The sequence below is a fragment of the Neoarius graeffei genome, chromosome 2, assembly GCF_027579695.1.
Source record: "Neoarius graeffei isolate fNeoGra1 chromosome 2, fNeoGra1.pri, whole genome shotgun sequence".
Classification (NCBI taxonomy): Eukaryota; Metazoa; Chordata; class Actinopteri; order Siluriformes; family Ariidae; genus Neoarius; species Neoarius graeffei.
In genome coordinates this window covers 53710005-53733396 of record NC_083570.1, presented here as the reverse complement: position 1 = coordinate 53733396, position 23392 = coordinate 53710005, and the positions used below count along the sequence as shown (strand labels likewise).

At 42.8% G+C, this 23392-nt stretch overlaps 1 protein-coding gene across 1 annotated transcript in view; it reads left to right on the top strand.

Annotated features, from left to right (window-relative positions):
- The first annotated feature begins 920 nt into the window (after nucleotides 1–920).
- tubgcp6 (tubulin gamma complex component 6) overlaps nucleotides 921–23392 on the top strand; it is a 79540-nt gene continuing 57068 nt past the window's right edge. Inside the window, exons 1-9 of the mRNA XM_060914417.1 lie at nucleotides 921–1157; nucleotides 9248–10073; nucleotides 16824–16987; nucleotides 20839–21055; nucleotides 21690–21851; nucleotides 22026–22147; nucleotides 22252–22315; nucleotides 22398–22507; nucleotides 23220–23311. Of these exons, the coding sequence (XP_060770400.1) occupies nucleotides 9276–10073; nucleotides 16824–16987; nucleotides 20839–21055; nucleotides 21690–21851; nucleotides 22026–22147; nucleotides 22252–22315; nucleotides 22398–22507; nucleotides 23220–23311 (1729 nt within the window). The 5' untranslated portion in view covers nucleotides 921–1157; nucleotides 9248–9275. The remainder of the gene's footprint in view (nucleotides 1158–9247; nucleotides 10074–16823; nucleotides 16988–20838; nucleotides 21056–21689; nucleotides 21852–22025; nucleotides 22148–22251; nucleotides 22316–22397; nucleotides 22508–23219; nucleotides 23312–23392) is intronic.

The following is a 23392-nucleotide window of genomic DNA, read 5'->3' as shown; positions in this document are numbered from 1 at the left end:
TCATCACAAACTACAGGTCCTATTTAAGACCTTATTTCCTTGGATACACGCCATGTTTATGCAAATTGTCTCACTTCCGGTATTGTTTGGAGAAATGCCTGTGTGTCCATTTTTAAAATATGTAATATTGTACATCATTTAGATGCATTTTTCTTCTGAATATTTTGTGGTGGTGTTTTGGGAACTTTTTTTTAATCGATGGAGGTGAACGAGCTCTTTTCATTAAAAAAAATATTATTCTCTTTCCCTCTTTTGTTTATAGCCCCCTTTTTTGGCACTTGATGTACTTGGACCACAATGGAAATAAGTGTTTACACTTTATTGTGCTACTCATGTATTTTAATATGCAATTTACTTGTATTTTGTACATCATTTTACTAAATAAACTCATCATCATCATCAGTTCGTTCAAAATTTCGTTTATTTGCTCAGTCAGCTAGCACTTCCGGAAAACCCGGAAGCGTTCGTTTGTTCATTTAATTGATTCATTCGAAAAGATTCATTTGTTCGTTCGGTTCCTATCTGTAGTACACAGGTATATTTGATTATAATAAAAGCTACATTTTATTTACACAAGTCAAAATTGGCCACAAAGGTAGCTTTATACATATAATTTATATGTACACACAAGTCTATAATCTGTATTAAGGAGTTTACTCTTTCTGGAAAACAAGAGACAATATAAGTCTATAGTTTTCAGTTTTTAATTATTTTACCGATTTGTTTTCTTTTTAAACATGTCCAATATTGTAATCTCTTTGTAATATTGTACAAAACAAGAACACATCCATGATAGGCGGGTTTTCTTAGCGGAAGTGATTCTTTCTAACCAGCGACATTCAGCCAATGGCGGCTCAGAAAACTGAATTTTACCCAATCAGATCAGTTTGGGGGCAGGCTTTTTGAATCCAGCGCGGTCACCAAGGCAAAATGACTGACAGGAGTTATGGAGTGTCTGTGTATTTTTTCATTCCTGTGCAATAGCATTTAGTCCTGGATGGAAGAGTGTTAAGTTATAGGCAATGCTTAACTACAAGTCGAGCCCATGGATTACTAATTAGCTGGTTTCCTATTTCCGGTTTTAACAATGCCTGTGATGAGACTAACGGATGCATCCATAACAACACTGCACTGCTGCACAACCCAGGAGCGGCCCGGTTCGTCCAAAACACTACAAACGCACCACACACACTGCAGCCAGTTACTCATCCTCTAATAACTGCACGGATCATTTCAGTCAGATCATAAACATCTCTCAGAGCTCAGGATCATGCACCCAGCTTGCTATCAAATCTCATTTCATACAGTATGTGTTTAGCCTGGTCAGCTAGCCTGATGGTCTTAAGTTCAATACTGGAAACTAATCCTAACAGAATGGATAATAAACAACACTTTTACCAATAACTGATGCTGTTCATTCCAGTCTTGTAGGGCTGCATGAGATTGATCTGCTGTGCTACACCTGGGTCCTGCTTATTGTCTGATAGAACACAGGTTCTCAGCTCTGGTCCTGGAGAACCTTTTGTGCTTTCCATAAAACGTATAGGACAGGGGGTTCTTCTGGGGTTCCAGGGCTAGGAACATGTGCACGTGGTACAACCCCGATTCCAAAAAAGTTGGGACAAAATCCAAATTGTAAATAAAAACGGAATGCAATGATGTGGAAGTTTCAAAATTTCATATTTTATTCAGAATAGAACGTAGATGACATATCAAATGTTTAAACTGAGAAGATGTATCATTTAAAGAGAAAAATGAGGTGATTTTAAATTTCATGATAACACATCTCAAAAAAGTTGGGACAAGGCCATGTTTACCACTGTGAGACATCCCCTTTTCTCTTTACAACAGTCTGTAAACGTCTGGGGACTGAGGAGACAAGTTGCTCAAGTTTAGGGATAGGAATGTTAACCCATTCTTGTCTAATGTAGGATTCTAGTTGCTCAACTGTCTTAGGTCTTTTTTGTCGTATCTTCTGTTTTATGATGCGCCAAATGTTTTCTATGGGTGAAAGATCTGGACTGCAGGCTGGCCAGTTCAGTACCCGGACCCTTCTTCTACGCAGCCATGATGCTGTAATTAATGCAGTATGTGGTTTGGCATTGTCATGTTGGAAAATGCAAGGTCTTCCCTGAAAGAGACGTCGTCTGGATGGGAGCATATGTTGCTCTAGAACCTGGATATACCTTTCAGCATTGATGGTGTCTTTCCAGATGTGTAAGCTGCCCATGCCACACACACTAATGCAACCCCATACCATCAGAGATCCAGGCTTCTGAACCGAGCGCTGATAACAACTTGGGTCATCCTTCTCCTCTTTAGTCCGAATGACACGGCGTCCCTGATTTCCATAAAGAACTTCAAATTTTGATTCGTCTGACCACAGAACAGTTTTCCACTTTGCCACAGTCCATTTTAAATGAGCCTTGGCCCAGAGAAGACGTCTGCGCTTCTGGATCGTGTTTAGATACGGCTTCTTCTTTGAACTATAGAGTTTTAGCTGGCAACGGCGGATGGCACGGTGAATTGTGTTCACAGATAATGTTCTCTGGAAATATTCCTGAGCCCATTTTGTGATTTCCAATACAGAAGCATGCCTGTATGTGATGCAGTGCCGTCTAAGGGCCCGAAGATCACGGGCACCCAGTATGGCTTTCCAGCCTTGACCCTTACGCACAGAGATTCTTCCAGATTCTCTGAATCTTTTGATGATATTATGCACTGTAGATGATGATATGTTCAAACTCTTTGCAATTTTACACTGTCGAACTCCTTTCTGATATTGCTCCACTATTTGTCGGCGCAGAATTAGGGGGATTGGTGATCCTCTTCCCATCTTTACTTCTGAGAGCCGCTGCCACTCCAAGATGCTCTTTTTATACCCAGTTATTAGGGATGGGAATTGATAAGATTTTTACGATTCCGATTCCATTTTTGATTCTGCTTAACGATTCGGTTCTTTATCGATTCTCATTTGAAAAAAGAGGAGAACAAACAGGTCGATTAGCATCAACTTTGTTTAGTTTAGGAGTAACACAGATTCACCAGTCCGAAGCGTGTCGAAAACGTGACATTCATTTAAAAGTATCGCATGCTGTGTGCGCAAATGTTTTTGCATATTACTCGTGTTCCCTCCCGACGATGTAATATCTACTTTGCAATGGCTGCAGGTTGCCCGGTTGTCAGCTTTCCTTGAAAAATGCAGCCAAACTTTTGAGCGTTTAAACCGCTTGGTTGCCATGTTTACTGCTTACTGCATGTCACTACGCACGTTGTGTAACTTGCGTAATATATATGACATTAGTCGTGCCCGCTGGAATCGATAAGGGAATCGTTAGCAAATCTGGCAAACGATTCCATGGAATTGAAACACTGGGAACCGGTTCTCAACAAGAACCGGTTTTCGATTCCCATTCCTATCAGTCATCTTAATAACCTATTGCCAATTGACCTAATGAGTTGCAATTTGGTCCTCCAGCTGTTCCTTTTTTGTACCTTTAACTTTTCCAGCCTCTTATTGCCCCTGTCCCAACTTTTTTGAGATGTGTTGCTGTCATGAAATTTCAAATGAGCCAATATTTGGCATGAAATTTCAAAATGTCTCACTTTCGACATTTGATATGTTGTCTATGTTCTATTGTGAATACAATATCAGTTTTTGAGATTTGTAAATTATTGCATTCCGTTTTAATTTACAATTTGTACTTTGTCCCAACTGTTTTGGAATCGGGGTTGTAGAATAAACAGGGATTACGCTATATGACCAAAAGTGTATGGATCCCTGAATATTGAACATCCTGTTACAATGTCATGGGTGTGAATATGAAGTCGGCACCAACCATTGGTTACCATCTTGGTAACCAGGACTTCCAGCAAGCTAACCACATCAAAGATCTGGGAGTCACTGTTGCGAGTGATATGACGTGGGGTAAACATATCGAAGACATGTGTGCCAAGGCCAATAAGACACTCGGCCTCATAAAAAGAATCTGTGGAAGAGACATCACTGACATAAGAACAAGAAACCTTCTTCTATTTTGCTCGTTGGTGAGGCCCAAGCTAGAGTACGCCTCCTGTGTCTGGTCGCCATACACTGCAAAACATCGCAGGCTGATCGAGAATGTACAACGTAGAGCTACCAAGTTCATCTTGAACTATCCTGAGGACAAGACATACACTGAGAGGCTCATCTACCTTGAATTGCAGCCACTGGAACACAGAAGAGAGATGACTGACCTGGTCATGCTGTACAAGATAAGGAATGGGTCTACAGAAACTGAACTTAAACAGTATCTTCTTCCAGTCACATCAATCTACAAGACGCGTAACTTTGACAAGAACAACCTCGTCCAACTTACAGCACGCCATAAGCAGACTTACTATAGGGCTTCATATCTGCCTAGAACTATGGAACAGCCTACCAACTGAGCTGAAAACCACGCCAATGTCCTTTGAAATGGAATTAGTCTAGTATTTTTGATAAGATTATAGTTCTATAATGTTATAACTTTTAGACCATTCCATTATGTTATAAATTTTAGACCATGCTATTTCAGATTTTTTAACGCAAAACAGTTTTAAAAAGTCTAATGTCCTTGGCGAAATTCAAAAAACTAATTTCTGAATACTATCACCAGATATTATCATCCTATCAGCCACCTAAGGCTACGTTCACACTGCAGGCTGAAGTGACTCAAATCCGATCTTTTCGCCCATATGTGACCTGTATCCGATCTTTTATTGACAATATGAACGACACAGATCCGATTTTTTCAAATCCGACCCAGGCCGTTTGGATATGTGGTCCTAATTCCGATTCCTATCCGCTCTTTTCATATGCGACTTCAGTCTGAACCGCCAGGTCGCATTCATCCGACTTACACGTCATCAACAAGCCACAAACGTCACTATTCTGCGCTGAAGTAGGCGGCGGGTCTCTCAAAAAAAATTACAACAACATGGCGCATAATCACGGGCGCAGATAGAGGGGGGGACGGGTGGGATTCGTCCCACCCAGATTTAAATTCACTTCGTTTGGTCCCCCCCCCACTTTGCATAAGGCAAACCTCACGGAAAAATCAAAAGACTAATTACCATTCGGTTTATTGAGGTGCACGGCAGTGTATACATAGTTGCAACAACTCACATAAAACAAAACAAAGACTGATATTCGGTTGGTTGAGCTGCGCAGACTGCACAGGTTGTGAGCTCGAGCTTGGTTGCTATAGTAACCCACAACAAGTTTGACAGGCATATCGGGGTTGGGGTTGGTTTGCTGGCAGCTTTGTCCCCCCCCAGTTTTTTGTCCCCGCCAGTTCAAAAAACGTATCTGCGCCCCTGCGCATGACATCAATGCGAGGGACGCTTCGGGCTGTGAAGGTTCTGAATCTTCTCAATGGAAGGACGCAGAGGTTAGGGAGCTGATTTCCATTTGGGGGGATACAGCTATTCAAGCTAGATTGGATGGGTCATACCGCAACCGGGCGGTTTTACTTCCGTAAACACTGGCCATGCTCACTGCGTGTGACGTCGTCGTATCCTGCAATGCGCATGCGGAACACTTTTAGGTCGCTTTTCGTTCATACTGAGGATCACATACAAGTCGCATATATTTGTTAATGTGAACGACCTCACAAAAAAATCGGATTTCACAAAAAAATCGGAATTGAGCATTAAGCCTTGCAGTGTGAACGTAGCGTGAGTTACTCATTATATAATAAATAAGTCCAGTATTCTTTGATAATATATTTAATGTTATAACTTTTAGACCATTTCACTATTCCTCCTGTCAGGCTTTTATCATAAACAACCCTGATTTTTTTTCTTTTTGTCTCTATATAACTATATTTAGCTCAGTTAATATATTATATATTATTGTACCTTAAGTTGTAAATAGTGATGAATAAATTAAACTAAACTAATATGGACTTTTTGTTGTTATACTAAGCGGACAATTGAACAGAAGGCCTTTGTGTCCTCTAACATTACAATTTCCCTTCAGTGGAACTAAGAAGCCCAAATCTGCTCCAGCACGACAAAGAAGAAGAAACCTTTATTCGTCACATGCACACTTCAAGCACAGTGAAATTCATCCTCTGCATTTAACCCATCTGAAGCAGTGAACACACGCGCACACACACAGACCCAGAGCAGTGGGCAGCCACACTAGAGCGCCCAGGGAGCAGTCAGGGGTTCGGTGCCTTGCTCAAGGGCACCTCAGCCCAAGGCCGCCCCACATCAACCTAACTTTGGATTGTGGAGGAAACCAGGGCACCCGGAGGAAACCCACGCAGACACGGGGAGAACATGCAAACTCCACACAGAAAGGCCCTTTTTGCTGTGAGGCGACCGCGCTAACCACTACACCACCGTGCCGCCCAATGCCCCTGTGCACAAAGCAAGCGCCATGAAGATATGCCCTGTGTCTGAAATTGCTCACTCGTTCACTACTCCCTATATAGGGAATTACTATATAGTGAGCTCGTTGGTAAAATGGGGGAAAAAAAAAACCACTTTCGGATACTACTCCATCGCGTTGGTATTTACATCATTACTGTCGCACAATTAAAACGTGCCAGGTCAGTCGGCTGGTGGGTTTTCAAAATAATAAATGCTTGCATGTATTTTTGTAATAAATACTGAGCGTATTTCCCACATTAATCAATACAAAGTAGCTGCATCTTTCCGTTTTTTTTTTTAAATCAAGGCTGAATACTTTCTTCTTTGCCGCTGCCTTTTATTAAATCAAATTTGAGACTTTTAATTTGATTTCTTTCAGCGCGACCGCAATGCATGATGGGATATATTGCTTTGGTTAGTGACCATCATTTGTACACTACTTTTCGTGATGCATTGTGGGATACTTCGAGTGCACTATAATAATCCTCACTAAGGTTTCGGACAGCACTACAAAATGGCGTCCCTACTATATAGTGCCGTATACACTACCGTTCAAAAGTTTGGGGTCACTTTGAAACAGTGGTGGTTCTAGACCAAAATTACTAGGGGGGCCGAGGTGGGGCCAGTGTTTTTTCAGGGGGGCACATATGGGCAAAACATGGCAATATTTAAGCGTTCAAAATGTTTTGTTTAGTTTATTTAAAACCAAAACAAAATACATTGAGCATAAATACAATGAGATAAACATTCTGTCTCAATAGCCTAAACATAAAATAAATTGTGCTCAGTAAATCTTAAAACCATGTTTCTCTTTTTTGTAAAATAAGATTTCTATTTTTGCATACAATGAACCTTTTCTTCAGACGTGGCTGCACTGGAGTGTCGTCCAAGCGCTTGCTGATATCTGGAGAAAGATGAATACAGTAAATATGGGAGTGCGACTGAGAACAACATTTATTTATCATTATTCATTTATTAATTTATTATTATATCTATTATTTGTATTTTATATTTATTAATTATTATTCAGACTTCACACTTTCAGGGTAGGCTATATGAATTGTAGGCCAACACTGCTCACACACATACATTTGTTCAACATCACAAACCTGATGGTGCTGTACTTGATATGCATGGTGAATCTGGTTGTCCCAATGACTCGTTGGGTTGTCCCTCATTCTGTCCCTCAATCTGATCCTGAATGTCTTCATCCTCACTCTCAGATTGCCTTTCAGATGCCTCACTTTCCACCTCTCCAACCACCACCTCTGGCTCTCTCCACCTCTGGCTCTCTCTCCTCTTTCATAATCTTCATCTTCCTTACTCTCTCTATGTTGCTTTTTGCCAACAGGGGCAAAAAAGGACATAATGTCCTACTTGCTCCTTTTCATGATGATAGCCTACAGTAGGTCTATACTAAAAAGTAAACGGAGAGGAATGTAGCCTCTACATATCACAAGGCCATTAAAGTTTTACAAGAAGGTTAAACACTGTCGGTTATTTTACCCATTTCCCAAAAATATTAAGTTAGGCTACTTATTGCTGTGCAACACACTTTTAAGAAAGCGCAATAAAACGGATTTATTATTGTAGTGAACAACAACAGTAAAACACGGATATGTGCAAACACTGACGTTACGAAATTGAATAATTTTCCTTACCTTTGCCTCTTTGCAGTAGCCTAGTCCTTGCAGGGCTGCAGCTGTTATCTCTCACGTCCGAAGTTTACAATTCGCGCTGCTGCTGATCTTTCTGCTGCAGGTAACAGTGTGCGTGTAGCGCTTTAAGGAGTCCGTGTAGAACACTCCGTCATGTCAGTTCCGATCTTCGAGCCAGCGCACGTCAAAATGAATAAATCTTGTTACCTGTTCAGCACAGGGGCCACAACAGGGGCAAGGAGCAATTTTACAGGGGCACTGGCCCCCCCTGGCCCCCGTTTAAAACCGCCTATGCTTTGAAATGTCCTTATTTTTGAAAGAAAAGCACTGTTCTTTTCAATGAAGGTCACTTTAAACTAATCAGAAATCCACTCTATACATTGCTAATGTGGTAAATGACTATTCTCGCTGCAAATGTGTGGTTTTTGGTGCAATATCTCCATAGGTGTATAGAGGCCCATTTCCAGCAACTCTCACTCCAGTGTTCTAATGGTACAATGTGTTTGCTCATTGCCTCAGAAGGCTAATGGATGATTAGAAAACCCTTGTACAATCATGTTAGCACAGCTGAAAACAGTTGAGCTCTTTAGAGAAGCTATAAAACTGACCTTCCTTTGAGCAGATTGAGTTTCTGGAGCATCACATTTGTGGGGTCGATTAAATGCTCGAAATGGCCAGAAAAATGTCTTGATTATATTTTCTATTCACTTTACAACTTATGGTGGTAAATAAAAGTGTGACTTTTCATGGAAAACACAAAATTGTCTGGGTGACCCCAAACTTTTGAACGGTAGTGTATAGTGAGTAGGGAGCTATTTCAGACACAGGGATGGCATGCCAAGGTTGCAGTGGAAGAACTCAAGTGTTCTGCATAGAGCCCTGACCTTAACCCCAATGAACACCTTTGGGATGAACTGGAACACTGACTGCACAACATCAGTGCCTGATATCATGAAAGTTCTTGCGGCTGAATGATCATAAATCCCCACAGCTACGCTCCAAAATCTAGTGGAAAGCCTTCCCAGAAGATTGGAGCTTATTATAACAGCAATGGGGAACTAAATCAGAAATGAGAAACAAACACATATGGGTGTGATGGGCTTGTATTAACAAACTTTTGGTTATATTGTGTATTAATAATGTAGTAATACAGTAATTAATAATGTAGGTGTGCATATTTTGTCTTGCAGGTCACATCATACATTGATCAAGGTCATCATGTATAGCAAGTGTGGGAGATCTGAGACGTCCTCTGGTCCCATGAGCAGCAGCAGCATTACAGGTCTCTTGTCTGCACTCTGTGACTGCAGCCTGTCCGGAGTGTCATGGAAGCGCCGCTCTTTTGGAAGTATCTCCCGTGTGGCGCTCCACCGTGCCCTCCGAAGACGTGCCTACGCCACACTGCTTTCCAAACTTTTCCAGGATGGCGCATCCAAACCGACCTCGTCGATGGCAAACGCTTTAGCCAACACACCCTCTTACAACAAAATGCTTATGATCTCCTTTGACTTGCGTGTCTCAGGCCATGCTGAGGACGCAGAAAGGCTCGAGGGCCTGCTGGGACAGCTGCGTGAAGCAGGCCTGTCCTCTGGACTGACTGAGCTTGACTCAGTGCTGGAGCTCTTGGCACAGCTGGCAGGGTCGGGTCCTCCACCTGTGTCCTCGTTCAGCAGGGACTGCATGCGGCGTGAACGCCGTGTGCTGCGCAGACCTCCGCTGCCGGGTTACTTCAGCGAGGAACTGCAGAGGCTGGAGAGCAGGACCTGGGCTCTGGTGTGTGAGGAGGAATGGGGAGCATTCGGGGGAGTTTGTAGGACTCTCAGCATATTGGACGCTCCACCAGGGACTGGACTGTTTGGTTTGGAGAGGAAACCAGAAGGAGAGGAGAGGTTTGAGAGAGACACCAGACTGTCCCTTTTTGGAGCTCTGCAGCACTCGCGGACAGCAGATTTGGACGTCCGGCTGGACTTGCCACCAGTGCCTAGTAATGCCGAGGTCACAGGACTCAATATACGGGTGAGACCCTGAAACTTTAATCAGTTAGGTCAGGATCAGTTCCATTCGTTTGGGGTTTGGACCAACCTTGGAACACATTAAATAAATTTATATTGAAATATTTGTCATGTGTTGAGCAATTCTGGTGCTAATTTGTTGCTTGATGCTGTGAGAAGATAACAGTTGTTTGCTCTAACAAGTTCTAGCGTAGTCAAGAGGACAAAAAGGTCTCAAACACAAGTGATAACGCCCAGGTTTTGCCGTTGGCTCCTAAAAACTTATAGCTTGCTATCTTGCATCTCAACATCTTCCAATGACATTGAGTATCATATGAAAGGAAATGAATCGTAAAATACAAATTTACTTATAATTAAGCAATTTGACATGTAATTCAAAGTAGCACGAAGTTGAGGGAGTAATTTTGAAAGGATGTTGATTATTTTCACATTTAAAAGTGGCTAAGTTCGGGCATCGGTCAAAATACGTGTACATCGCCGTATTCATGTGCACCGCTATAAGGATAACGTGAAAAGTCAAAATGAGGCTTGCGGGATTGATGACGTACAGTGGTGCTTCAAAGTTTGTGAACCCTTTAGAATTCTGTATTTCTGCATAAATATGACCTAAAATATCATCAGATATTCACACAAGTCCTAAAAGTAGGTAAAGAGAACCCAGTTAAACAAATGAGACAAAAATATTATACTTGGTCATTTATTTATTGAGGAAAATGATCCAATATACATATCTGTGAGTGGCAAAAGTATGTTAACCTCTAGGATTAGCAGTTAATTTGAAGGTGAAATTAGAGTCAGGTGTTTTCAATCAATGGGATGACAATTAGGTGTGAGTGGGCACCCTGTTTTATTTAAAGAACAGGGATCTACCAAAGTCTGATCGTCACAACACATGTTTGTGGAAGTGTATCATGGCATGAACAAAGGAGATTTCTGAGGACCTCAGAAAAAGCGTTGTTGATGCTCATCAGGCTGGAAAAGGTTACAAAACCATCTCTGAAGAGTTTGGACTCCACCAATCCACAGTCAGACAGATTGTGTACAAATGGAGGAAATTCAAGGCCATTGTTACCCTCCCCAGGAGTGGTCGACCAACAAAGATCACTCCAAGAGCAAGGCGTGTAATACTCTGCGAGGTCACGAAGGACCCCAGGGTAACTTCTAAGCAACTGAAGGCCTCTCTCACATTGACTAATGTTAATATGTTAATATTCATGAGTCCACCATCAGAAGAACACTAAACAACAATGGTGTGCATGGCAGGGTTGCGGGAGAAAGCCACTGCTCTCCAAAAAGAACATTGCTGCTCGTCTGCAGTTTGCTAAAGATCACGTGGACAAGCCAGAAAGCTACTGGAAAAATGTTTTGTGGATGGATGAGACCAAAATAGAATTTTTTGGTTTAAATGAGAAGCGTTATGTTTGGAGAAAGGAAAACACTGCATTCCAGCATAAGAACCTTTTTCCATCTGTGAAACATGGTGGTGGTAGTATCATGGTTTGGGCCTGTTTTGCTGCATCTGCGCCAGGACGGCTTGCCATCATTGATGGAAAAATGAATTCTGAATTATACCAGCGAATTCTGAAGGAAAATGTCAGGACATCTGTCCATGAACTGAATCTCAAGAGAAGGTGGGTCATGCAGCAAGACAACGACCTTAAGCACACAAGTCGTTCTACCAAAGAATGGTTAAAGAAGAATAAAGTTAATGTTTTGGAATGGCCAAATCAAAGTCCTGACCTTAATCCAATCGAAATGTTGTGGAAGGACCTGAAGCGAGCAGTTCATGTGAGGAAACCCACCAACATCCCAGAGTTGAAGCTGTTCTGTACGGAGGAATGGGCTAAAATTCCTCCAAGCCGGTGTGCAGGACTGATCAACAGTTACCGGAAACGTTTAGTTGCAGTTATTGCTGCACAAGGGGGTCACACCAGATACTGAAAGCAAAGGTTCACATACTTTTGCCACTCACAGATATGTAATCTCATCTCATTATCTGTAGCCGCTTTATCCTGTTCTACAGGGTCGCAGGCAAGCTGGAGCCTATCCCAGCTGACTATGGGCGAAAGGTGGGGTACACCCTGGACAAGTCGCCAGGTCATCACAGGGCTGACACATAGACACAGACAACCATTCACACTCACATTCACACCTACGCTCAATTTAGAGTCACCAGTTAACCTAACCTGCATGTCTTTGGACTGTGGGGGAAACCGGAGCACCCGGAGGAAACCCACGCGGACACGGGGAGAACATGCAAACTCCGCACAGAAAGGCCCTCGCCGGCCACGGGGCTCGAACCCGGACCTTCTTGCTGTGAGGCGACAGCGCTAACCACTACACCACTGTGCCGCCCAGATATGTAATATTGGATCATTTTCCTCAATAAATAAATGACCAAGTATAATATTTTTGTCTCATTTGTTTAACTGGGTTCTCTTTATCTACTTTTAGGACTTGTGTGAAAATCTGATGATGTTTTAGGTCATATTTATGCAGAAATATAGAAAATTCTAAAGGGTTCACAAACTTTCAAGCACCACTGTAGAAGTTGCTGAAGCCGGATCCAGGTGAGACCCCACCATTTGATTACCGCATGGTCTACTGTGGTGATTTTACTCGTGATTTTTCTCATGTTTAGTGCAGTTTTTTCATTGGAAACTTTTTTTTTTTTTAGTACCATATTGTTTATCTCTGTGAGCTGTGTTCTGTGAAGATAATGCTGTATGGCTCAGCATTTGGTTGTAAAAATGGTACTTGGTCAGTCAGCTTGTCCACTGGGATTGTCATGTCATGGCTCTCCACTAGCTCATGGGAAGCGACACTGACGTCATGATGGCTGCACCGATTAAACGAAAGAGTTCCTTATAAATGACGCATTTTCTCTTTGTTTATTCCACTTCAGACACACAAAATCATTACAGAAACACTGTCCGAGAATTGATCATTTCCTTTAACGAGAAATCCAATGTAGAAAATAATAGTGGACACAGTAGACATTGGACTCAAAGTTCCAAAATACAATGCAGCAGTTGTGTTGAGTAATGGTGGAAACTTGGACCAGCTAGTTAGCGTTTTAAGACAGTGCAGTGGCATTGATATGGGTTTTGCATGAAGGTGGAAGCTTTGGAGGCTGATCTGTTTGAGCCAAGTGTACAGATGAGGTGCTGAGAGAGCTGGACAGACTGAAAGAATAAAGCGCTGCTGTATTGGCCTACTGATGTTGAGATCAGTGTTGTAGTCGAGTCACTAAACCTCGAGTCCGAGTCCAGTCTCGAGTCCCTGGTGTTCAAGTCCAAGTCATTAAAGAAAATTTCGAGTCGAGTCCGAGAACAAGACTCCATCTGCACCATTTGACGGTGGCTGTTGCTAGCTTTATGTGACACCGTCTCTGCTACTGTGTTGGATGAACGTTACTGCTTGACTGCCCCATTTTAGTTAACAGGCTACAGATAAAAAGCTTGTTCATCACTCAGCAAGCCCCGCCCACTATCAACAGGGCGAATAACATGAGAGAGGGTTAACACTAGCTAGTTCCTCGCTCAGCAAGCCCCGCTATCAACAGGGCAATGGCCATAGCGTGTCACTTACCCCTCTGGGTGGAGTCTTGCTAAATGACGATTGAAGTTCGAGGTCGTCCCCGTCGTCTCCTCGATAGTTCTTCTACGTATGGAACACATAGCAGTGCATTTTTTTCCCACTGCACGAGAAGTCTGTATAAGCAAAGCGGACAATTCTAGGGGCGTTCTCTCCAGGCATTTTAGCGCAGTTAACGTTAGTTTGTTCCTGAACATGACATATGAACACATGAATGTGCATCCTCTTGCACAGAATTAATATAAAAATTAATGTAGATATAAATATTTTATGTCAAAGTATTATGGCATGTTACAAAAAAAATTAAGAAAAAGTCCAAGTCCTCATCTCCAATTTAGGAGTCCGAATGCAGTTAATGCACAAGTCCAAGTCAAGTCACGAGTCCTTAAAATTAGGGCACGAGTCAGACTCGAGTAAGCCTGGTTGAGATGAAGTACCGTAGGCACTGTCAACAGGTTGTAAACTCAGAAAATTGAATTGCAAAATAAATCTTGGATGCCAGTGAAGGTCACATGTTAATTCTAAAGATGGACACTCAAGTTGTTTTTGTGGATTTTTTTTTTCCTTTGAAGCTAGTACTGCGCTTTGATTTTTAAATTCACTTACAGTGGTGCTTGAAAGTTTGTGAACCCTTTAGAATTTTCTATATTTCTGCATAAATATGACCGAAAACATCATCAGATTTTCACACAAGTCCTAAAAGTTGATAAAGAGAACCCAGTTAAACAAATGAGACAAAAATATTATACTTGGTCATTTATTTATTGAGGAAAATGATCCAATATTACATATCTGTGAGTGGCAAAAGTATGTGAACCTTTGCTTTCAGTATCTGGTGTGACCCCCTTGTGCAGCAATAACTGCAACTAAACGTTTCCGGTAACTGTTGATCAGTCCTGCACACCGGCTTGGAGGAATTTTAGCCCATTCCTCCGTACAGAACAGCTTCAACTCTGGGATGTTGGTGGGTTTCGTCACATGAACTGCTTGCTTCAGGTCCTTCCACAACATTTCGATTGGATTAAGGTCAGGACTTTGACTTGGCCATTCCAAAGCATTAACTTTATTCTTCTTTAACCATTCTTTGGTAGAACGACTTGTGTGCTTAGGGTCGTTGTCTTGCTGCATTACCCACCTTCTCTTGAGATTCAGTTCATGGGCAGATGTCCTGACATTTTCCTTTAGAATTCGCTGGTATAATTCAGAATTCATTGTTCCATCAATGATGGCAAGCCGTCCTGGCCCAGATGCAGCAAAACAGGCCCAAACCGTGATACTACCACCACCATGTTTCACAGATGGGATAAGGTTCTTATGCTGGAATGCAGTGTTTTCCTTTCTACAAATATAACTTTTCTCATTTAAACCAAAAAATTCTATTTTGGTCTCATCCATCCACAAAACATTTTTCCAATAGCCTTCTGGCTTGTCCACGTGGTCTTTAGCAAACTGCAGATTAGCAGCAATGTTCTTTTTGGAGAGCAGTGGTTTCTCCTTGCAACCCTGCCATGCACACCATTGTTGTTCAGTGTTCTCCTGATGGTGGACTCATGAACATTAACATTAGCCAATGTGAGAGAGGCCTTCAGCTGCTTAGCCCATGTTTACATTAGACCGTATCAGCGGATCATCAGATTAACGTTTTTAAAACGATTAGTGTGCACACAGCAACACCAATACACGATTTGCGTGCACACAACAATACCAATACACGGATACGCTCGGCTCCGCAGGCATCCTGCGCTCCAAATCACTCCGCCCTGAACAGCGAGTGCCCTCTGGAGGGTGCGCACTCCGGCCTTGCGCAGCTCACAGAGCGCGCGAGTGAAGCACACTAGCAGTGTTTTCGGGACTGAGCCGCTGTGTGTGTGATCCCAGCGCATATCACTTACCACTTGCAAGTGGAAGGATGGCAAGCCTAAAGACAATCATAACTACACAATGGGCAGTATTTGCATCAGTATTTGCAGTATTTTCATACTTTTATACTCTTTAATGTGAAAGGTGATACAAGGCGGAAGTCCGCGCCGTTTTTCAGCAGTTGCGTCACATGACCAACGCCAGCGAATCAGGAAGGTGGATGTCACAGTGACGTTGTCCAGTGACGATGCCAGCTAGAGCTCAGCACAGCGTATCCGCGTATTCTGAATGTTTACACAGCACCGGAGCTGACACGATCTGGATTGAATACGTGGACGCTGGCGGATTCCCGTTTCCCGGCGTTTCCAGGCGGTTTAATGTAAACGGACAGTGCATCCGCGAAGAAAACGAGACAGATACGGTCTAATGTAAACGTAGCCTTAGAAGTTACCCTGGGGTCCTTTGTGACCTCACTGACTATTACACGCCTTGCTCTTGGAATGATCTCTGTTGGTCGACCACTCCTGGGGAGGGTAACAATGGTCTTGAATTTCCTCCATTTGTACACAATCTGTCTGACTGTGGATTGGTGGAGTCCAAACTCTTTAGAGATGGTTCTGTAACCTTTTCCAGCTTGATGAGCATCAACAACGCTTTTTCTGAGGTCCTCAGAAATCTCCTTTGTTCGTGCCATGATACACTTCCACAAACATGTGTTGTGAAGATCAGACTTTGATAGATCCCTGTTCTTTAAATAAAACAGGGTGCCCACTCACACCTGATTGTCATCCCATTGATTGAAAACACCTGACTCTAATTTCACCTTCAAATTAACTGCTAATCCTAGAGGTTCACATACTTTTGCCACTCACAGATACGTAATATTGGATCATTTTCCTCAATAAATAAATGACCAAGTATAATATTTTTGTCTCATTTGTTTAACTGGATTCTCTTTATCTACTTTTAGGACTTGTGTGAAAATCTGATGATGTTTTCGGTCATATTTATGCAGAAATATAGAAAATTCTAAAGGGTTCACAAACTTTCAAGCAGCACTGTAAAGAATTTAAGGAAGCTGATAAACACAAGCTCAAGAATCAAGCTCTTTTTGCCCGCTCAGGTTTTCACAAGCGAATCCTTCGATGACTGTAAAAAAAGGAAGATCCAATTCTCCACTATTTTTTTTTTCCCCCCAATAAACCCTTAACTCTCCTCAGCTTAAAATGAGATTTCGTACTTGATGTGATTCTCAGCAATATTTAAATGTAATAAAAACCACTGTTTTGGGATTCAGGTTCCTCAGTGTTTGGATCAGTCTGAGGATGAAGGATTCCTGTCTGCCTCCAATCTGACTCCTGACTCGCAGTCTGAGCAGAGCCCCAGCCCTGAGCCTGATGTCTGGGAGGTCTTGCGCACGTTTGTACCTGCTAGACGTCGCTGCTGGGAAAACGTAGGCTGGTAAGAGCGAGAATAGCATTTTGTTGATACCCAGGGTAGGAATTATGCATCTATCAGACCTCCTTCCAAAACACCTCCTCTTCCTGTACTCTCTGAACTAGAATAGCAACAGGTAATGCTAATTTGTACATGAATATACTGCTGAGGTAAAAAATTTGCACCCCCTAGAAAAAAATGTACAGCACGTATGCAATTTAAACAGGCTGATTCATCTGTACAGTCAGCGTAAGAGGCTTTGCAATCAGAAAAACGGCTCTCGCAAGCACTTAGACAAAAACGACCTGCTACAGAGCTGGACAAGCCAAAGGGATATAAATCAAAGTGTTTAAGGATATCAGAAATGTAGGAAATCTGGAGTGCGTTCAGAAAGATTTGCAAAAATCCAGCAGGAAATTTTCAGAGGTCCAAGTTTGGTATCCCATTCGGAACGATCATTTTGATCATTTCACATTGAATATCAAAACATTTTTAGCTTTCTTTGATATCATGATTTCAGAGTAAGGGTATACAAACGTTCGCTATATTAAGAAAAGTTTATATGCAAACACCCATAGAAAGCACATGTGTATTGAATTCCTGTTTACTTTCTTTTGAATGATATGCTTTCAGAAATGTTTTCTTCACATTGTTGCTGCTCTGACGCGGTGAATTATGAGCAGGCAATGGGCCTCATTTTTCAAGCATGGACTCCATTTATGTATAAACTGTTTGTCTGTCCGGGCATTTCGACAAGAAACGTGGTTTCCATGAAAATCTTGTAAATTTGGAAAAACGTTCGTATCCTACTCATGCTCCTGAGAGAGTGTGTGGAAATTTACACGTGAGAAGACTAACTAACGGAAGCCTTCAGTTGACTAACTTCAAATCCTATAATCTGCCTGGATTATTGCACTTTTATATCCTGGAATATGCTGTTGGTTTTAAATTGCTTATTATTTATTATGTTTACAGCATATCGCAGATGCCCTTATCCAGACCGACTTTATGGAAGTGCTTTATAGTCAAAAACACATCCTCATGCTGGTTCACTAGGTCAGGGACTTTGAGAACGTTTTGTGAAAACAAGTCAATTTACTATATGTTATTGACATTGATTTATGCAAGGCTTGTAATGATGCATCATGCGATGATGGACTGCAATAAATTTTATGACCATTCAAATTGATGAAATAAAAAATGAATCGATGGGCGGCACGGTGGTGTAGTGGTTAGCGCTGTCGCCTTACAGCAAGAAGGTCCGGGTTCGAGCCCCGTGGCCGACGAGGGCCTTTCTGTGCGGAGTTTGCATGTTCTCCCCGTGTCCGTGTGGGTTTCCTCCGGGTGCTCCGGTTTCCCCCACAGTCCAAAGACATGCAGGTTAGGTTAACTGGTGACTCTAAATTGAGCGTAGGTGTGAATGTGAGTGTGAATGGTTGTCTGTGTCTATGTGTCAGCCCTGTGATGACCTGGCGACTTGTTCAGGGTGTACCCCGCCTTTCATCCGTAGTCAGCTGGGATAGGCTCCAGCTTGCCTGCGACCCTGTAGAACAGGATAAAGCGGCTAGAGATAATGAGATGAGAAAAAATGAATCGTGATCATCATCAGGCTGCGTAATCTTAGTTTTTCCTAGCTATAATTGCATTGTTTAGACAGCAGAGGGCACAATAGCATACGATAGCGCACGTAGGGCGGTGCGGTGGTGTAGTGGTTAGCCCTGTCGTCTCACAGCAAAACGGCTCCAGGTTTGAACCTCCTAGCCGATGAGGGCCTTTCTGTGTGGAGTTTGTGTGAGTTTCTTCCTGGTGCTCCGGTTTCTTCTACAGTTCAAAGACATGCAGATTCGGTAAAATACCCGGCTTCACAAGCCAGTGCATAGTTAGTGCCAGTCCCAAGCTCAGATTGACTGGGGAGAACTACCAGTTATTACCCATGGGAGAGAGGAGACATCATAGTTATTGCCCATCACTGAGGAGACGGAGACTTGGCCCTAGCGGAAGTCTCCGGTGAGGAGCGCTGATTGCAAGGTCCTGTAGAATTGAAACTCCCAGGCGAGTGGGGGAGGAGATTCCCCACCGAGGCTGCGCACAGTGTCTTAGCGTGAGCATGTAGCCTATGGGAAATGAATAGTGTGTTGGATTAGCACTAATCCCATGTTTTGGAAAATCGAAAATGTTGTTTTGGGCCCCTCTGGGGTGTCACCAATCCATGTGCAAAGTATGTGCATCCAGTCGTGTCGATTTGCACAGGTGAACAGACGGAGAAACGGACAGCCTTCCTTTAGTAGTATAAATTGTGTCAGGAAGGGCATCCGGTGTAAAACCGATGCCAAATCAAATGTGGAACAGATCCACTGTGGTGACCCCTAACGGGAACAGCTGGAAGAAGAAAAAGAAGAGCACATGACTTCACCCTAGGCGGAAGTAACACAGCTCTAATGCCGCAAAAATACACACACACACACACACACGCACACACACAATCTATAATGGGAAAGAGCTGTTGTGTGATTGACTGTACAAATAGATTTAAGAAGAAATCAGAGCTCTCTTTTTACAGACTGCTGAAAGTTCAAGAAAAGAGAAGCAAATGGAGGTAGTACAAATGTTCATAAAAGTTTATGAAGAAAAGGCTGATTTGTTATTAACGTTTTTCATTTTTAATAAAAGGAATATTTTAGTTCAAAACTTTACAAACGTGGGAAAATAATTATTGTTGGTTATTAAGAAAATGGAATTTTTTTTATTTAACAAAAGAAGTTTGTAAGCTGAGAAAGAGTAGGAAAATAAATGTTGCAAGGTTTTGGGTAATAACATTTTCTTTAATTTTTTTTTTCAAAAATCTCATCTCATCTCATTATCTCTAGCCGCTTTATCCTTCTACAGGGTTGCAGGCAAGCTGGAGCCTATCCCAGCTGACTACGGGTGAAAGGCAGGGTACACCCTGGACAAGTCGCCAGGTCATCACAGGGCTGACATATAGACACAGACAACCATTCACACTCACATTCACACCTACGCTCAATTTAGAGTCACCAGTTAACCTAACCTGCATGTCTTTGGACTGTGGGGGAAACCGGCGCACCCGGAGGAAACCCACGCGGACACGGGGAGAACATGCAAACTCCGCACAGAAAGGCCCTCGCCGGCCACGGGGCTCGAACCCGGACCTTCTTGCTGTGAGGCGACAGCGCTAACCACTACACCACCGTGCCGCCCCCCAATTATAACTCCAATACTGTGAATCGAATCATGAATTGGGTGAATCATTATGTGTCTGTCTATTAATTAAAGAATATAAAAAATAAAGTTAGCCAACACAAACCAGTAAATTAGGACGAATAAAACTAGTTATTCAATTATGACTTCTCCACAACACCATATAAACAGCAGGCGACCTGATCTGTCTGTGCACAGCTGTAAAACATAAACAATTCCTTCGCTGATGGAAAATTTAGCACTCTCTTCTTCTATTATTATTATTATTGGTATAGAAGTGAGTCGAAATAACGTCCGTTTCTGCCTTTACCTTGATTGTTTGTTTCATGCCCCCAGCTGTGTGTGTACTTGCCCTTTTATGGCGTTTTGTGGGTGTCACCACATGCAAATGAGCTGTCTCAGAAACATGCTTTGCACTTTACAGGTGGTCAGCATTCACATGCAGGTACAAAGAAAATCAGAAACTTTTGTAACTCCAGTGGGAAATTTGACACATGCAAGCATTTACACATAGCTTTACTAAAACATTGATAGATGAGGCCTGATAATGGTAGCACGTTGAATGGCTCTGGGGTTAGGGTTTATTTTCCTGCTCAGTGACATTCTGTTCTTGTTTGGCTTTTTCTTTTTTCCTGTCACACTCTCCATCCCTCCAGTCCTCCAGGTCAGAAAGAGCCTCCGTATCTGACAGAAGCAGGCAGAGACGCATTTGACCAGTTGTATCGGCTTTGGGAAGGCGAGATGAGGAACATGCTCTCCTCTCACACTCCCTCTCCTCTCCTGCCCCTGCCTCTGGACTGCCAGACTCAGCTAGTTAAAGACCTCCTCAACGTGCTTATCGGGGTGGCTTCTGTTACTTTCCCCCTCAATGAGGTAATCACACTCTCCATTGCACAAGAGAATGGACGAATTAGTGATAAAGCCATTAATTAAGTACGTAGCTTTCCCCCAGAAACATTTTTTATTCGCGTTCAGCGTTGGGGTGAGGATACGTGCTGATTTGAGAAAAGTGGCTCATTCGATGGATGCAGTGTAACCATGGTGACAAACCGCTCCGTTCTGCTTTGGGTCCAGTATAATTTTTCCTTAACAGTGAGGAAAAGGCTGCTTGCTTCCAGAAATGATAATGGCACTAGCTAGATATAGTATTTGAACAAGAAACATAGTTGACTGATCTGTTGTCATGGTTACGATCCTGTATGCGCACCATCTGAGTTGCGATAGGAAAAGTTTTTTTTTTTTTTTTTTCTACTCGAAATTGATTACAAAATAACTATCTAGCCATCCACTAAAATATAAGTCTGAAGGCAATATTAATCGAAGTCCTTTTTTTTTTGGTCCAGCTCAGGAGCACGTCCCTGTGGCTCCATGAATAAGATATGAAAACATTATTTTATATCTCTAGCTTAAAAACAAGGACTATAGCATATTTACACATGCTTTAAGAAGCCTGTGATGTTACACTTTTCGACTCGTGTGTGTACAAATCTCTTTTCCTGTGTTCCAGTCAAGCGTTCAGTTTGATGTGCGTGCGGATGTGTGTGTGTCGGGAACATCCCCGGAGAGCGTGTCGCGCCTGTTAGAGGAGCTGGCACAGTACGGCACACATTACCTTCGCCTGAGCCGCTTCTCTCTGGGTTCTGCTGATAAGAAAGGCCTGGTGTTTCAGGTAATGGCCCTCCATTCAGCGTCTCTAACCTTGGTTTACGTCAAGGACGAGCCACCGTTTAGGCGCTGGCCTACTCCGGAGTCAGATTTCTGTTCCCGTCCTAATTTGTCTCCAAGCCTTTTTGAGAAAAACTGACAAATCTAATAGCGGTGTTATTGTCTCTGCGTGCGTCAGGCATTTACAGGTGGGCTGCGGCGTTATCTGCACTACTACAGAGCGTGCGTACTAAGCACTCCAGCCTCTCTCAGCCTCCTGACCATCGGCTTCCATTTCCGCAAGCTGGGCCGACAGCTTCGGTACGAGCGGCGGTTTTTACTTCATCAGACGCTGTTTTACTTTTATTTCGAGTCCAAATGCTGGTGTGGTGATGTTTGTTCTACTCTTTCTGCGTGTGTATCAGGTACCTTTCTGAGCTTTGCTGTGTGGATGGTGCAGCTGGTGCACGCCAGGCTCCGTTCCCTGTGGTGAGTAACACTATGGTTTAGTTTTGAATCGTAAACGAGGTGCTGTTTGTAACAGGTGGAACTGTGCTACTTGTTACCGTAGGGTGTGAAGCTCCTCTCCTACTTGTATAACGAAGCGCAGAGCAACTGCAGTAACGAGAACTACCCTGTGCTGCTTTCTCTGCTCAAGAGCAGCTGTGAGCCTTACACACGGTCAGTGCTTGCATCCGTCTCTCTCGTGATGTCTTATCTGTCTGTCTATCTATCAGTTCTTTTTATTTGCGGCTCAATCTTTCCAGAAGTACGACGACAGCTTTTAGGAGCACTTTCTCAGTCAGGCTTTAAACGAAGCCAGTTAGAGCCTGATTAAACAAATTCTGAATTATGAGTCCCTCGCACGTCGTCTAACTTTGAATTACTTTCCTCTAGACCGCTGAAACGTACTCTGAAAGAGTTATTGATTTACTCAGAAATTGATTTTTCCAGAAATTATTTCCAGGACATATTGTACATCAAGTTAATGGGAAACGCTGAGGCCGATGGGGTTGAGAGTAATCTAGCTCTGCTATTGCTGAATGTAGCGAGTCTCAGCTTAAATGATGACATCGCCTCAGGCTTACGTAGCAGATGCATGCCCTAGCAGTTGAACGTCTCGACGCACTCGTACAGAAACACACATAGAAAGTTTTGCCACATTCCCTCACTGGGTAGCTTTTCAGCGCTGGAAATGATGTCGGCGCTAAGCTCATCTTTGTCGAGTCAACACATCGATTGGATTCCTTTCAGATGAAATTCTCCTTTGGTGTTAATGATGGTTTCGCCTGAGGCTGATCGCATAGTCGTGAAATTCGAGGCGAAGAGAGGCGTATTTTCTTCGAGCAAACAATGCAGAGCCAGATCAATGTGTTCTAATCACTGTGTGTAGGTTTGTGTCAGACTGGGTGTACAGTGGAGTCTTCAGAGACGTGTATAAAGAGTTCATGATCCAGGTGAACGAGGACTACCTCAGCTACAGAGGTGAGAGTTCATGTTTCGTTCAAGAACGTTTCCTTTTCACTACAGCGAACATCTGCAGCCCTTTTCATCTTCATGCGAAGC